General features: G+C 44.1%; 1 protein-coding gene across 3 annotated transcripts; it reads left to right on the top strand.

Moving 5' to 3' along the window:
- Window positions 1-1,773: 1,773 nt before the first annotated feature.
- LOC147634392 (uncharacterized) lies at window positions 1,774-15,510 on the top strand. Of its 3 annotated transcripts, XM_086805548.1 has the most exons (6): window positions 1,786-1,957; window positions 12,091-12,389; window positions 12,487-12,602; window positions 12,728-13,187; window positions 14,957-15,031; window positions 15,150-15,510. In XM_086805548.1, the coding sequence occupies exons 3-6, from the start codon at window positions 12,544-12,546 to the stop codon at window positions 15,267-15,269; spliced, it is 714 nt and encodes a 237-aa protein (XP_086661674.1). In that variant the 5' UTR covers window positions 1,786-1,957; window positions 12,091-12,389; window positions 12,487-12,543; the 3' UTR covers window positions 15,270-15,510. The 3 variants fall into 3 exon arrangements, with proteins under 3 accessions (XP_086661672.1, XP_086661674.1, XP_086661673.1); XM_086805547.1 differs by adding an exon at window positions 9,041-9,149 and having other exon boundaries at window positions 12,091-13,187; XM_086805546.1 differs by having other exon boundaries at window positions 1,774-1,957; window positions 12,091-13,187.
- Window positions 15,511-15,822: the final 312 nt, after the last annotated feature.

The following is a 15,822-nucleotide window of genomic DNA, read 5'->3' on the forward strand; positions in this document are numbered from 1 at the left end:
TGCATAGGCAGAGGTGCATGTGTGCGTGTGTGGCGCTTTGAAAGAAACCATGTACCATTCCTTTGGAATCTGTGGGACATTGCATGATTAATGTTTTTAGCATGTTGAAAAGTCAAGATATCATGAGTGTTGTGAGGATTTTCAATACAATATGATGTCAAAAGATGACTTATATAAAGCCTGAAGGACATGAGATGGACACGTACAAAATAGAATATGTGGAAATAACCTACTTATGAATTCGCAACACTGTGAAGGCTATTTATTGTGTGCAATGTGGAGGAAAGGTGTGAAAGTACATTGGAAGATCATGCATTTACTTTTGTAAGACAATAAGAATTAAAAAAGGGGCTTTTGAGAGTATCATCCACATGGAAGCTTCCACATGAAAGATAAAGGCAAACCTATGGACCGATGGGAATAGGGATGTAATGAGAGTACATGCATGTTTAGTTGAAAGAACTTTGCTTCATTGGATGCTCATACCAACTTTTGCATAGTTCAAACTTGTACAATACATCATTCACTCCACATCATTCCATTTGCTAAGTTAGGTCAAACATGCCAATAGATCATGGTAATTCTAATGAGTGAATTTCTGATTTGAGTGAAAAGTTTTTGAATGTAGGTGCATAACTTTTATGCATAAATGAATAGAAGTAGACTCGGTTGAAATTTTACTATACATATAATCTATTAAACATGCACTATTTCCCCCCCCAACTAAGCTTGCTCATAAACATGGAGAAATAAGCTATTTATAATATGAGTGAGCATCTCTCTAATGCATTTCACGAGCATAAGTAGAATGTTTTCTATATTTGGTTATACACAAAATCTCTTTTCTTGTCCTGGATCCATTGATCGAAGTGTTTTCACAATTTGCTTATAATTTTAAACTTTAATGTTAGTGTAGAAAATATATATGTTTCTTTAAAAAGCTTTTTAATGATTTGGATATGTAATCGATCCACATGTTATGACACCATTTTTACACTCTTGTTTACCCTCACATTGCTTAACTATTGGCAGATTGATAGATATCTTTTCACCTGCATAAACCACGGGGAAGGGGTTATCCAACTTATATCCTAGGCGAAAAACTTCTACGATGATTAATCTACATTCTTGAATTGTTGTCATTGTCATTTGAGTGAATGAACAAACAATGGGCTAAATGATGAGGTGGTCCTCTCTCTTGTCAATTATCATGTCTCTAAATGTCATATTGAGGTTCTCATTCTAATGTGAGAGTAAATCTAGCAACAAAAAAAAAAAGATTGTGATAAGGATGGCAAGTATCCATGAAAGATTTGATGTGAAATTGTAATTTATAGGAAGAAGATTATTAAAAAAAAAAAGAATTTGAATTCCTAGTTGATGAGAGTACTCCTCTCAGGCCCGCATGCCCTTTTACAAACACCACACCCCCACGCACACCCACGGGAAACATTATAGGTTCAAACCTTGCAAGCTACCCGGAATGACGCTATCTTGTAATAGGAAGAAGATTATTATAGAGCATATGTAATAGTAGCATCTTAAAAATTTAGAATCTAGAGAGCGAAATGGTAGCGTACAATTGAAGTGACATATATGCAAAATTTAAAAGTACAATGACATATATGCAAAATTTAAAAATACAAAATGATACATAATATCCTGCATGAAATGTGAGGATTGTGATCTCCATGACAGCCGTCGGATTCAAAGAATATGCGATCTGAGCCGTTGAAGGTAGTCAACATGGATGCCGGCTAGCTGCAGTCAAATAGAAGGCTTGTTGCACTTTTTCTTTCGGCCACCATGGCTACCAATCGGCTGTACTCCCAGCAGCCTGCTCTTCCGCACTACAGAAACTGGCTTAGGGTTTCATGTTAGGGTTTGCTTCTGCTTCAGGCAAACCTTGGTTACGGTTTCCGATTCTACTGCTTGGCCATTCCTACATCGCCATCGGGTAAGGGTTTCGTTTTACCTTGCATCGCCAACAGGCTATGGTTTCTTTTTTTGTTGGCTCGCCAACAGGCTAGGGTTCTTTTTTTCCATGGCCGACATGTGCGTTTGTGCTTATGCGATTCCGCTTCAAGGCCAATTTTGGTCGTTGAAATGCGCATACATAAATCAGTTAGTAAGAGAAGCATTTCAAATTTTGTGAGGTCTGCTTTATGCAATCCTTGCAATGATAAATGGAAATTTGGCTCCCTAATTTGTCGAAGAAATCACAAAGCTCAGGAAAAACTCAACAGGTTTACCATTATACAGTACCCCAAAGGCATGCCTACATGTGCTACCCAAGTATCCCCTTGTACTATACCTTGGAGGCTAGACAAGGTCCTGGGCAGCAAAGCAGTTGTGAGGCCACCGAGGATCCGGTACATAAGTAAGTTGGTTGTTTGGTGATGCCTTCACGGGCCAATACGGAGCCTAAACCTTTCTCCTTTGCGAATTTCACCTTCATTACTTCGCTCACTGGCTTAAGAGAAGCATATTAGTCCCTTAAACTAGTTCATACCAATATTTGAGTGTCCGGACTTTCCATCCTCTACTTGAGTAAGCAGCTAGCCTCTACACGCCAATATTTGAGTGTCCGGACTTTACATCCTCTTCTAAGCAGTTGGCCTCTGTGAAATTACCTTTACTTGTCTTTCTTTGTCATACTTCACTAACTTGTTGAGCACTTGAGATCTTTTCTAACTAAGGATCAAGAGACTCATTGATGAGTCCTCTCACCATTTGTTTCAGCATCAAAGGCGTCCTTGCTTTTGCTGCTGCTCTACTTCCCTACCTCCTCTTCAAGCAATATGGTACCAAGCACCTACACAGTGTGAAGAGGACTCTCTCTATTATGGCCTTTTGAAGACGTTAATATAACATGAACTTGATACTTATACATATCTAATCACATTAAGCACATGGTGATTTTACCATTGTAACATGTAACTCTCATGAGTCATGAGAGCTTTGAAGTTAGTTTCTTTTTGATCCCACATGCACTTTTCTTTAACCGATACCCCGAAGTGGATTGTAACCAAAGATGTATTCTGATCTGTCCTATAGGTCAGCTTTGGCCTCGACAGGACGTTAATATATCTTTCTTTCTTTCTTTCTTTCTTTCTCTCTCTCTCCTGTGTTTCCACTTTCCCTTCTTCCGCTGCACATTCTATCAGAGAGAAGAGAATGCCCTTCGAGGTCTGCCAAATCTCAAAGCCAAGAAAATAATGCAAGAGGCCAAGATCCGTCATCTCAAATTCTGTCTCCAAAGCATCCATAACAGAACGGATCCGCATAGAATAAGAACCTGTAAAGATGAGGTCATCAGTAATCCACCTTCAGATATTGGCTTTACACAGGCGTCTTCCATCCTGTGACTTCCCTGCTTCTGTGGAAAACCGGTTGTTTTTGACTCCCAAAAGAGGAGTTTTATGGTATTTATGGAGAGGCTACCACTTTTAGTGATGGAAAAAGAAAGAAAGCCTACGCTTGATATAGAGGAGGACAACTCTTTTTAAGGTGGCAAAGGGCTGGTCGGCAGGAGGAGGGGACAAAAAGCGCACACATACAGGCCGTACAACAGCTTGTTCGCCTCTCCACAGCGCTGGCTGTACACATGACCATCAAGCGACCTGTTATCTTCAGCAAGGCAGTAGACTTTTCTCTCTTCCCTTGCGTTGGCCTTACCCTGCAGTGGGTGGCTGAGTGTTGGCTAGTAGGGTTCTTTCTTGTGCTGTCCGTACGATAGTCATACAGCAGCTAGTTTTGCAGCTAGTTTTTGCTTCTCTCTACTGATCAACTTGCAGTAGACCGTATAGTGGTACGGCAGACGGGCAGCCTCCTTCCTCTCTCTCTTCAGCTGGCCATACAGTAGTACACGGGCAGCCTTCCTCTCTCTCTTCAGCTGGCCTTAGTACATACAGTGGTAAAACGGTGGGGCAGCCTTTTTCTCTTCTCTTCAACAGGCCATACAAAGGTACAACAGCTGTTCAGCTCCCCTTATACACTGGCTGTACAGTGGTACAACAGTCGGACAGGTTCTTCTCTCTCTTCACCACTCCCTCCTGGCCATCAGTTCAGGGGCTTTTTTGGAGGTATCGAGGACTGTTTTTGAGAGCTCCTCTGGGGTAGATTTGAGGCTCCGTCCTAGGGTTTGTTTTGGCATGGAATTAGCGTTGTACATGCTCGTGATGGTGGATGATTTTACCCGATATACTTGGGTTTTCTTTCTGAAGACCAAGGATGAGACTTTTCAACACTTCTGTGATTGGAGAGCTGAGGTGGAAAAAGAGACCGGTCACTCGGGCAAGGCTCTCAGGACCAATGGAGGGGGTGAGTTCACATCCTAGGAGTTTAAGAAAATTGCAAGACACATGGCATTCGGAGACAGCTTACTACATCATATACTCCACTGAATGGAGTTGCCGAGAGGAAGAATAGGACCATTATGGAGATGGCCCGTGCTATGCTTGAGCATTCTTCATTACCTCGACGTTTCTAGGCTGAGACGGCTTCCACTGCTGTCTACATTCAGAATAGGTCTTCATCCCACTTTTGTAGACGAGGCTCTTTCACATGAGCCTTGGCGTCATGCTATGCAGGCAGAGCTGGATGCTATCGAACAGAATGGCGCTTGGATTTTGGTGCCTCGGCCTCTGCAGCGTAAGGTGATTGGTGTGCGTTGGATTTTCAAATCAAAGTTCCGAGCTGATGGCAGCTTGGACAAGCACAAGGCGAGGTTGGTTGCCAAGGGTTATGCTCAGCGCCCTGGTGTCGACTTCGATGAGACCTTCGCTCCGATAGCCCGGATGACTACCATTCGCACCGTTCTTGCACTTGCAGGACATCATAGATGGCCCGTTTTCCAGATGGTATATTGATCAGCCGCCAGGATTTGTTGTTCCGGGCAAACAGGATCATGTGTACCGGCTGAAGAAGGCTTTATATGGTCTAAAGCAGGCTCCGCGGGCTTGGTACTAGCAGATTGATGAGTTCTTTCAAAAGCTCGTCCTGTGCCGTTCTCATGCAGATTCGAACCTTTATATCCTCCTTGAGAGGGGGTTGATTGTTATCATTGTGGTCTATGTTGATGACCTCATCTTTATAGGTTCTTATTCTGTGCGGATCCGTTCTGTTATGGATGCTTTGGAGACAGAGTTTGAGATGACGAATCTTGGCCTCTTGCATTATTTTCTTGGCTTTGAGATTTGGCAGACCTCGAAGGGCATTTTCTTCTCTCAGCAGAAGTACACTCGGGAGATTCGCGACAGATTTCAAATGACTGGGTGCAAACCAGTATCTTCTCCTATGGATATTGGTGAGCAGCTTTCTTCACTTGATACTTCTCCAGGGACTGATCAGGGACAGTATCGGGTTGTCGTTGGTTGTTTGGTATGGTAGACCTACTCCTGATTGGACATATGCTTCGCAGTCAGTTTATTGAGTTCCTTCTCATCCAAACACCGTCAGCAGCATTGGCGGTGTGCTCTCAGAGTTCTTCGGTACTTGCGTGGCACTCTGGATTTTGGTATCTTTTATGGCCAAGGACGCACTCTTGTTGGATGGTCTGAGTCAGACTGGGCTGGAGATCCAGATACACGGGAGGGCATTGTTTGATAATTTTGGTACTAAGTTGAATTTTTCCAGTGCATTTCACCCACAGACGGACGGCCAGACAGAGATATACAACCAGTTGCTCTTGATGTGCTGAAGTGTTATGTCCACGATAAGCAAGGTAAGTGGGAATCGTATTTGACTTTAGCTCGAGCTGTTTTGAATGACTCTTTTTCTTCAGCTATTGGTAGGACTCCATATGAGGCAACGTTTGGAAGACCTTTCCAGTCGTTGTTGACCTTTCCAGTCGTTGTTGACCAGGACTTTGTCTTCAGTACCGGAGGCGAAGAACAGAGTGACGGAGTGTTACCAGGATATCTTAGAGTCAGTAAAAGACAGATTGGCTAAAGCGCAAGAGGCCTACACTCGACATGCCAATAAAGACCGAAGGGATATGAAGTTTTCAGAAGGGGATTGGGTTTATCTTCGGATTATGAAGCAAAGATTGAAGCAGGTGGGCAAGTGATGCCCAAAGTTGTCTTTCAGGAGTTTCGGACCTTTTCCCATCCGGAAAAAGATTAATGAGGTGTCTATGCAGTTAAAGCTACCTCCGAGTTGGACTATGCACGATGTATTTCATGTCAGTTGGTTAAAGCCATATGCAGGTCCAACCTCTTCAGAGGTCAAAGATGAAGCGGAACCAGACATTGTTGATGAAGCAAAAGTTATGGTTCCAGAGCAGATCCTTCTGCACCGTTTCAAGCATGGCTCAGGCCGAAGACTACAACAGTTCCTCACGAAGTTTCAGGACCGAGGAACTCATGAAGTGGTATGGCTCGACAAAGAGTTTTTCGAAGACTATCCGGCGTTATTGACGGATTATTTGGAGGCTTTGCAACTTCCGTCAAGTTAAGCAAAAGGAGATGTCACGTGCATCCCGCACTTGGATGCCACGTAGACATTTCTGTACAGAAGGTGCAGGACCTGGGATAGGAACTGCTTTATTCCAATGAATAAACTGATAGAGATAAACCAAGGTGCAGATGCAATCTTGCACCGGATTTTCCACAAAGCTTAGCAAACACTTGCTCAATGATCAAGGTACCATAATCCAATACAAATCAGCCTCGAATGTAACAGCCCGGTACGGTGCCAAATATAGTCCCGAATTCCATGCCAAAACAAACCCTAGGACAGAGCCTCAAATCTGCCCAGAGGAGCTCTCAAAAACAGTCCTTGATACCTCCAAAGAAGCCCTTGAACTGATGGCCAAGAGGGAGTGGTGAAGAGAGAGAAGAACCTGCCCAGCTGCTGTACCATTGTGCGGCCAGTGTATAAGGGGAGCTGAACAGCTGCTGTACCTCTGTACGGCTTGCTGAAGAGAGGAGAAAAAGGCTGCCCCGCTGTATGGCCAACTGAAGAGAGAGAGGAAGGCTGCCCCTGTACCACGGGATGGCCAGCTAAAGAGAGAGGAAGGAGGCTGCCTGTCTGCCTTACCACTGTACGGTCTGCTGCAGGTCGGTCAATAGAGAAGCAAAAACTAGTTGCTGTACGGCTGTCGTACGGACAGCACAAGAAAGAACCCCGCTGGCCAGCACTCAGCCACCCACTGCAGGGTACGGCCAACGCAAGGGAAGAGAGAAAAGTTTGCTGCTGCCCTGCTGAAGATAACAGGTCGCTTGCTGGTCACGTGTACAGCCAGCGCTATGGAGAGGCGAACAAGCTGCTGTACGGCTTGTGTGCGCGCGCTTTTGTCCCCTCCTCCTGCCGACCAGCCCTTGCCACCTTAAAAAGAGTTGTCCTCCTCTATATCAAGTGTAGGCTTGCTTTTTTTCCCATCGCTAAAAGTTGTAGCCTCTCCATAAATACCATAAAACTCCTCTTTTGGGAGTCAAAAACAGCTGATTCTCCCCAGGAGGGAAGTCACAAGATGGAAGACGCTTGTGTAAAGCCAAGACTTGTTGCAAAACTTGTGTTAAGGTTTATCTGGCATGTCTATATCTGAAGGTGGATTACAGGACATGAGTATACAGGATTTTATTCACTTATATGGTTTATAAGGGTACTTGTGCACACTTATTTATAAGTTGGTGGACATGTGGGGATTTGGACAAGGAACATACACGAGGTGGATGTGATTTTTTAAGCCATGTGTGAACACTCAGTAGCTTGTTCGCCTCTCCACAGCGCTGGCCATACAGATGACAGCAAGTGACCTCAGCAGGGCAGCAAACTTTTCTCTTCCCTTGCGTTGGCCGTACCCTGCAGTGGGTGGTTGAGTGTTGGCCAGCGGGGTTCTTTCTTATGCTGTCTGTACAGCAGCTAGTTTTTGCTTCTCTCTACTGACCGACCTGCAGCAGTCCGTACAGTGGTACGGCAGACGGGCAGCCTTCTTCCTCTCTCTCTTCAGCTGGCCGTACAGTGGTACAGGGGCAGCCTTCCTCTCTCTCTTCAGCTGGCCGTACAGTGGTACGGCGGCGGGATGGCCTTTTTCTCTTCTTTTCAGCAGGCCGTACAGAGTTACAACAGCTGTTCAGCTCCCCTTATATGCTGGCCGTACAGTGGTACAGCAGCCGGGCAGGTGGTTCTCTCTCTCCACCGGCCATCGGTTCAGGGGCTGTTTTGGAGGTATCAAGAACTGTTTTTGAGAGCTCCTCTGGGGTAGATTTGAGGCTCCATCCTAGGGTCTGTTTTGGCACGGAATTCGGGGCTATATTTGGCACCGTACTGGGCTGTTACATTCGAGGTTGATTTGTACTGGTTTATGGTACCTTGATCATTGAGCAAGTGTTTACTGAGCTTTGTAGAAAATCCGGTGCAGGATTGCACCCACACCTTGGTTTATGTGTATTAGTTTATTCATTGGAATAAAGCAGTTCCTACGGGGGGCGGGACGTTCCAGCTCAGTGTTGTGTTCTCTTTGGTGTTGTTTATGGTTATTCTGCTGTGTCCTAAAGATTGTTCTAGTACTGTGTTGTCTGTCGGTGTCCCGAGTGTTTTGGGGTTTGTCTTCATAGGTCTGGATTTGTTTCACAAGGCATCCAAAGCTCAGCCTCTTCCCAGAGTTCTCAGAGCACCATCCTTTAGTCTCGGGCCATTGTATTCTCTCCAAAGATAGCTTCACAGTCGCCTACAACTTATGCACAGTTTTGCGTAGCGTTTAGTCACACTGTCCTTGCGTTTGGCAGTTAGTGAGTCAATTTGTCCGCTCAGTCTTGTGGACACAGTTCAACTTGTATTCAGTTCTCCAGAAGAAATAAAGCAAATACTCCTGCTTGCAGGGCGGGCCCTCAGTGGGTAATTGGGACCCCATTTGGTGTCGTCTCGACTACTCTTTCGGTTCATGTATCTTGTTTAAAGGATCGCTAAAGACTTACTAAACTGAGGTATAAAGAAGGCCCTATTGTTTCACACGGTCCTAGCTTGGCACATGCTACGCAAGTGGCCGAAGGACAATGGATTCTAGTGGTTGAAAGGTTGTGGGACTCTATTGCAGGTTGAAAGACGACTCCTCCGAGAGGCTGAAAGGTTGGGAGCTTCCCTCACAATAGATGATGGCCGGCGTTGCGAGAGTGGGATGCCCACTTGTACCATGGTGGATCAACGTAAGTAGGAAAGTCTTGCTTCTCACAATAGTTCAATTGGTACTACAACGATTTGGTCATTGGCACTCCTCAAGAAGATACAGTTTAGTAAGTATCATGGTAAGCTTGATGCGAATGTTGTTCATTCATGCCTTCATTAGTTTATTTTCTATTTGTTGTTGTTTAGAGATCTAAGCAAGAAAAGGTCATCTTAGCCTCTGTGCACCTCATAGGAGATGCTGGCATATGGTGGCATTAGTGACTAGGTTGACATACTGATCCATTGACCGCTAGTAGTGAAGATTTTGTGAGCAGGTTATATAACCTCTAACTCTTGCTCTCACTACTCTATCCCAAAAAATACATTTGATAGCTTTGTTATCATTGAGAGCTCAGGAGGTGTGCTACCATTGAGTATCTCTAGTCCATTGTAAATAAGTCATGCATATGTATACATCAAAAGGTTAGGTCATTTCTTTATCTAGCGTGTATCTTGCATGAATAAGAAGTATGTGCATAGGTTCAAGGCTCTGAATAGGGGTTAATCTTCAGATTTATCGCGATAGACTAATCCTAAACTGCTTTTGCAAAGCACCCATGTTATAGATGATATATTATTTTAAACCGTTTCTACAAAGCACCTATGTTACAGATGATATATTCTAAGCAGTGATCTTGCATAATAAAGACCATTGCTTTAGTTGTATGATAGGTGGCTGGTTGTCCTTCAAGAGCTTGGAAGGTTGCTTCACATCCTTCTCATGTTGTTGTCACATGTGCGGAAGCTTTGTGTGTCTTCTTTCAGCCCTTAGCCGCTGAATAGGAACCCTGATGCAAATCACCAACAAAGACAAAGAGGAGAGGGAGAGAAATGAAATGAAATGAAATGTTATATTAACGTCTACCTATGAGACCAAAAAGTTACATCATGGTGGATCTGATACAATGTCTGGATAAAAAACCAGAAAATGAAAAATAAAGATGATACTACTGGCACCTAGAAAATGAAACTGGAACTGGAAGGTAAACATAAACCCTTATAGGGTGTGAATATAGTGAGGGGGGGGTACGCTATGGAGGTGAGTGGAGTACAGCGAGGGGATACAATATCATGTGGGACGGGGGGGTACACTATGGAGGTGCCTCCATCTCATAATATGTGCCGCATCGGACGTTGGCGTATCTCCTCAATATCCTCTGTGGTCAGCACCCTGCCTGGGTGTCCCGCATGTCTCGCAAGAATAATCCGAATCCGCCGTTGCAACCTCCGTCTATGCTGGGATGCCCTCCTCCGTAGTCGTGGGCATCTGGACCACCCAAGCTCAATCACACAATCAATCAGTGTACCGCTGGTGTGGGCAGTATCCATGTCCTGCTGCTGTTGTGGTCCATCTGGCGTAGTGATGGCTGGACTAAAGAAGTCTGTAATGTGCCTCTGAGTCTGGCTCTCTGTGCGCCTAAGCAGGCTATCTCTATATCTCTGCAGCTCAAGCAAGAACAATGGTCCTGGTACCCCATGACTCTGGAAAGTGGTCCAAAACCCTCTCTGAATAAACAGTGGAAACGACCACGTATCTCATAGTATGCAGTACAATGGCATATATAATGCAGCTCTGTCTCTAGCTCCCCATGGCATACTCGACATATCCTGGCCTCAGCTGGTATACCTCTATATCGGTCAATCTCAATCTCAAGCTGGTGTGAGGATGTGCGAATCGGCAATAGCACATCGTACTGCATGAGACAAGTGTACATCTATGTAACTGGGTCTGATCACAAAACCATCTGCTGCTGTGAAGAAAATGCTCTTTGTAGAAAGCCATCTTCGTGCCCAGCTCCTCAGTCGGCTGTATCCATGTCCTCCTAATGTCCAGCTGAACTAAATCCTGACGGATGAGTCTAGTAATCTCTGTCCGTGTGAGAGTGAGAGAGGGTGCCTCCAGAGAATACTGGAAGGGAGGCAATCTGTCCATGCTAAAACCATGTGCCTGGAACCAAGATGACATATGGCCATACCAACAAGCCGTGTCTCCCTGTAAAGCTAACTGTCGGGAGGACTCAAGGGCGAGGCGTGCATATCTGTCTCGGGGGAGATCCCACAAGCCATGTATGTAGGAGACTGATCTCGTAGGAGCCTCAATCACCAGAGGGGCAGCCGCCAGCTCTGCTCGAATAATCTCATGAGGTACCACGGCCTTGGCTCTAATAATCCTAGCAATCATAGATACCAAAGGCCTCTCCATACCTCTCCACCCGCCTGCGCTGTGATGGCCCACTGAGAGAGCTGTATTTTCAGTATATTATAGTACACAATGTGTAAAACAATGTGTAAATATGACACTATAAATTCTGTGTGGCCCTTGGCCTTCCAAAAGAGATAAAACTAATGCTTATCTATGACCTGACCCGTATGGGGGGGTAGATGAATAACAACTAGCCTTGCTTAGCCTTTTTTAGGTTCCCTTCATGCATAGAACCTGGCCGACCTGCTGTTGGCCAGCAGCAAAGGACTCACTTGACTTGATGCAAGTCTTTGTCGGCCAACAGCCAACAGATACAAGCCGACCGCCATCTTGTCCCTCCAGGGGTTCTTCTGCATTCTCTTGAGCCTGGCTAATGCTCTAATCCTAATGTTTATCTTCTGCCTAATGAGGGATTAGTGCTGGAAATTTGCCATGTCCATGTGTGCACATGACAGTTGTTCTACAAAAGGTAAGATTGATGACATCATTGCTCAACATGTTTTTGAAAATCTAGAACCCTTGTGTAAATGAAGGTGTAGCTTGACCTTGGAGACCCCTTTTTTTTGGGTCTCGAAGAGGTCTCTGATATTGATTGGAGCACAAATTTGAAGCCAATTTCTCTTTGTCACTCATGGATAAGAACTTTACTTTTTCCAAAAATTGCATGTGTTGTAAGTGAATGCACTTCCTCTAACCGATATTTTACTGTGTGATTGTAGTTTTGGTAGATTGGATGCAGTATTAATGAAGACAAATCAGGACAACATCACTTACTCGCGCAAAGGAATCCCTTGTCACCCATATCAGACTCAGAGTCACTTCAGCAGCAAAAGTTTCCTGTGCTTTTGAATGTGTTTCAAGTTTTCCTTATTTGGACAAAATGATTGAGGCCCCTCCAGCAGCAAGCTCACAAGAAGGTTTTATAAATGCTTCCACGAGCCATGGAGCAGATGAAAATGCTAGATTGGAATTTATGAATGGGTGTAAGGAAAGAAGTCAGCCCATTCGTCACCAGGAGGTATGTGAGGTTATCTTGTGTAGTAGCCATGGCCCTCTCTTTACACAAGTAGAGCAACAGGAGGCTGCTGAAGTGTGCCGAGTGTGTCAATGCGCAGATCCAAACCAAATTGGGGAAGCTGCTCTCAAGTCTTTAGGTATTTGTTTTCCTTCTCATGCTGGATACCAAAGAACCAGTGGACAAGTTCATCATACCAGTGGAGGAAAGGATAAGGTAGTAGTTGATATAACTCGGGATGCTCAGTCTAACATTCCCACACCTGGCTGCAAAATCAACTTGGAAGCAGAAACTTGCACTAGCTCCGTTGACTCTCTAATTGAACTGGGTTGTGCCTGCAGAAGTGATCTTGCATTGGCCCATTATGCATGTGCATTGCGTTGGTTTGTGAGCAGGGATTCCACTGTATGTGAAATATGCGGAACACCTGCTTTAAATGTCAGAATTGCAGATCATGAGAAGGTTATTTTAACTCTCAAGGAAAGATACTTGCTTCATCGCTCATCAATCAGTGGAGAAGCCAGCACCCATAATTGCACAACAAATCTCCATGCTGCCTGTCCAACATCAACTAGTGGAGGGGTTTCATTAGAGGCGGTGTCTTGGTTTGATCCACATGGCAATGTAGTATCTGATTTTTCTAGGAATGCTTCAGAGCCAATAGGTGACGTTCCAGAAGAGGGGCTTCTCAATTCTGTGAGTCCAGCAACCAAGTGGGCAGTGGAAGGAACCGGAATTTTAATAGCTACTGGCTTGCTAACTGTCACAATAACTTGGCTCCTTGCTCCCCGAGTAAATAAGGTTTGCACATTAACCCTTCCATATCGGTAACATTTCTGCTACAGCTCTAACCATGACTATTTTGTTTAGTCATTTAATACAGCTCTTAACAGTTGTCGTAAATGTGTTTGACCACGATGATTCAAGAGTCTCGATGCTCAGAACAATTTAAATGTGGCTATTTGCTTGGCTATTTGAAGCTCTATTCTGGACTTAATTTACTGTTCTTAATGTGAATGAAAAGGTAACATGGAATGAAAATCAAACTTCAAAATGCTTTGAAAATGGCAAAATAAAAACGGAAAACAAATTCCAATGCCAACGCTATTTGCTTGGCTCTTTGAAGTTCTATTTTGGACTTAATTTACTGTTCTTAATGTGAATGAAAAGGTTTTGTTAGATAGTGTCTGCTGTAATGAGTCTCAATGGAATGAAAATCAAACTTCAAAATGCTTTGAAAATGGCAAAATAAAAAATGGAAAACAAATTCCAATGCCAAGCCACCATTGGCAGGAGTTTGGCAGATTATTACTCTCAGATTTTAACCTAATTATGTAGATAACAGTTAATAGGTGGCCTGTTCTAGACCGCTAAAGATGTCAAACCTTGGAACAAGATCCTTTGAAGCAAATCCCTGTAGAGTCGTGTTCAGTTCTCACTAAAACTTCTTGTTGATGAGGCCATGTGGCTCCTTCAAGCTTAGGCTGCACATCCTTGGGCTTTGACCTCATTAATGCCTGGGGACCTCTTTTTCATATCGGGCCTCAATTCCTCAAGCTACTATCTAGCCTTGTTCTCAAGCCTGACAACCATTTTGTACAGTACAGGTCCTGTAACACACTGACATATACTAGCAATCCCCTGAAGATGGGTAGATGTTTGCTTGAAGGGAAGGTAAGGCATTTTGTGACACTGGCTGTAGCAAGGGCAAGAGATGGAATGAACCACAGCAGGATGACCATTAAGCAAAGTACAAGCAGAGTGTGCGAGGCTTTTTGGGCTGGACAGGGGCTGTATAAAAATCTTAGATTTTTCAGAGGGACTGCTAGCAGGGAGACCTCATTTATGGTGGAGTTGCTCTGTTTTTAGGCAGCAGAAGTGCCCCAAGAGCACCAATTCTTTTCCCCTCCAGACCGGAAGCAATACAGTAATACAGTTGCGTTGACAGCAAGTGGATGCAGCCATGTCTCAGATCCAGCAGCCTAGCTGCCAAAAAGCACTCAGGTGACAGATTTAGGTGTGGTCAATGACCTTCATGCATGCTTTCCAGCTACCTACTGCATTCTATTGAGTTAGCTTATTCCTTGACCTCTCTTGTATGTTTAACAACGCAAAGTGAATTGAATCTTTTCTGGCTTGCTCTCAGAGAAGAGGGATCGTACGTTTTTGGTCCAAGCTAGCCCAAGTGAGCTAACTGTTGACATGCTGCCATAAGACACCATCTTCTATGAGACTTCTTCTGCCTAGTGGAGCAGTCACACTGTGACCTGTTCTCTTGGTGATTCTCTTAGCAAAGAGCTGTGATTATGCTCAACTTCTAGGTGATCATTGAGGTGCTGATGGCTGGCTCTCCATGGAATAAAGTTTTCTGTTTTCAAGGCAGGAAACAGCCATTTCATGCCACTATACAATTCATGACTCAGATGTATGTATAGTGCAGATTTCTCCCTCTAGAGCTCATCGATTTGTAGACTTGAAGTGTCAAGTGAAGCCTTGAAATGTGATGCCACATGCACTTTCTTCGTAGTTTGGTTTACGTGTTAATTATTTGTGATTGGGAAATGGTGCAGGGAGTTGCGAGGAAAGGCCTCAGTGTTTTGCTAGGTGGACTATGTGCGCTTGCGATTGTGGTGTTTCTTCGCTTTGTAAGATGTCATACATTATTTTTCAAGCTCCTTTCATCTCTTTTTTTAGGACAATGTTTCCTGATGTGGCACACGTTTCTGGGCTAGGCGTGATAATGCTGATATGAAGCTTGTGCAGGGTGTGTTGCCAAGGATTAAGTATGGGCCGGCACGATATTGGGCTATACTTGTGGTATTTTGGTTCCTAATATTTGGTGTCTGGGCATCAAGTTCAAGAAGTACCCGCACGAGTACCTGAATAGTCCGGTGCATGTCTTTTCTTATTCTGCACATTTTATTGAAACACATTTGTATCAGTAATGATAAGCATCTTCGTAAGTGTATTGATTGTATGATTTTGTAATAAGATTTGTTGTAACAAAACGAATTGGATTTGTTATCATAGTTGATGTTTTGGGAAGACCCAGCAAGAGGCTATATTGCTTCTATTGGTCTTTTTGAAACAATATCCACCTCAATAAAGAAGAGTAATTTGTCAAGAGGCAATGTATCGTACGGTTGTAAATGGCTTTTTACAAGCTATCATTTTGGGTTTGTTGGTACACCTAAAAGGCAAGTTTTAGAAGGTGCTATGTCGACAAGGTGACAGGTCAACAGCTCTCTTCTTTCCACTGGGCAATGCACCTCAATTTCGACAGTCAACAACTGTTAACTCTGCCGTCTTCTTCTTATCTCCACTGGGTAGCATTTGATGCACGCACCTCACTTTTAACAGCCATTGACTGTTTAATTCTGCCATCTTCTGACACACTTCGTTGATCTTAGGTCTTACAATACTTTGCTACACAAAG

Source organism: Cibotium barometz, chromosome 11 (assembly GCF_041138505.1).
Source record: "Cibotium barometz isolate CiBa-2024 chromosome 11, ASM4113850v1, whole genome shotgun sequence".
Classification (NCBI taxonomy): domain Eukaryota; kingdom Viridiplantae; phylum Streptophyta; class Polypodiopsida; order Cyatheales; family Cibotiaceae; genus Cibotium; species Cibotium barometz.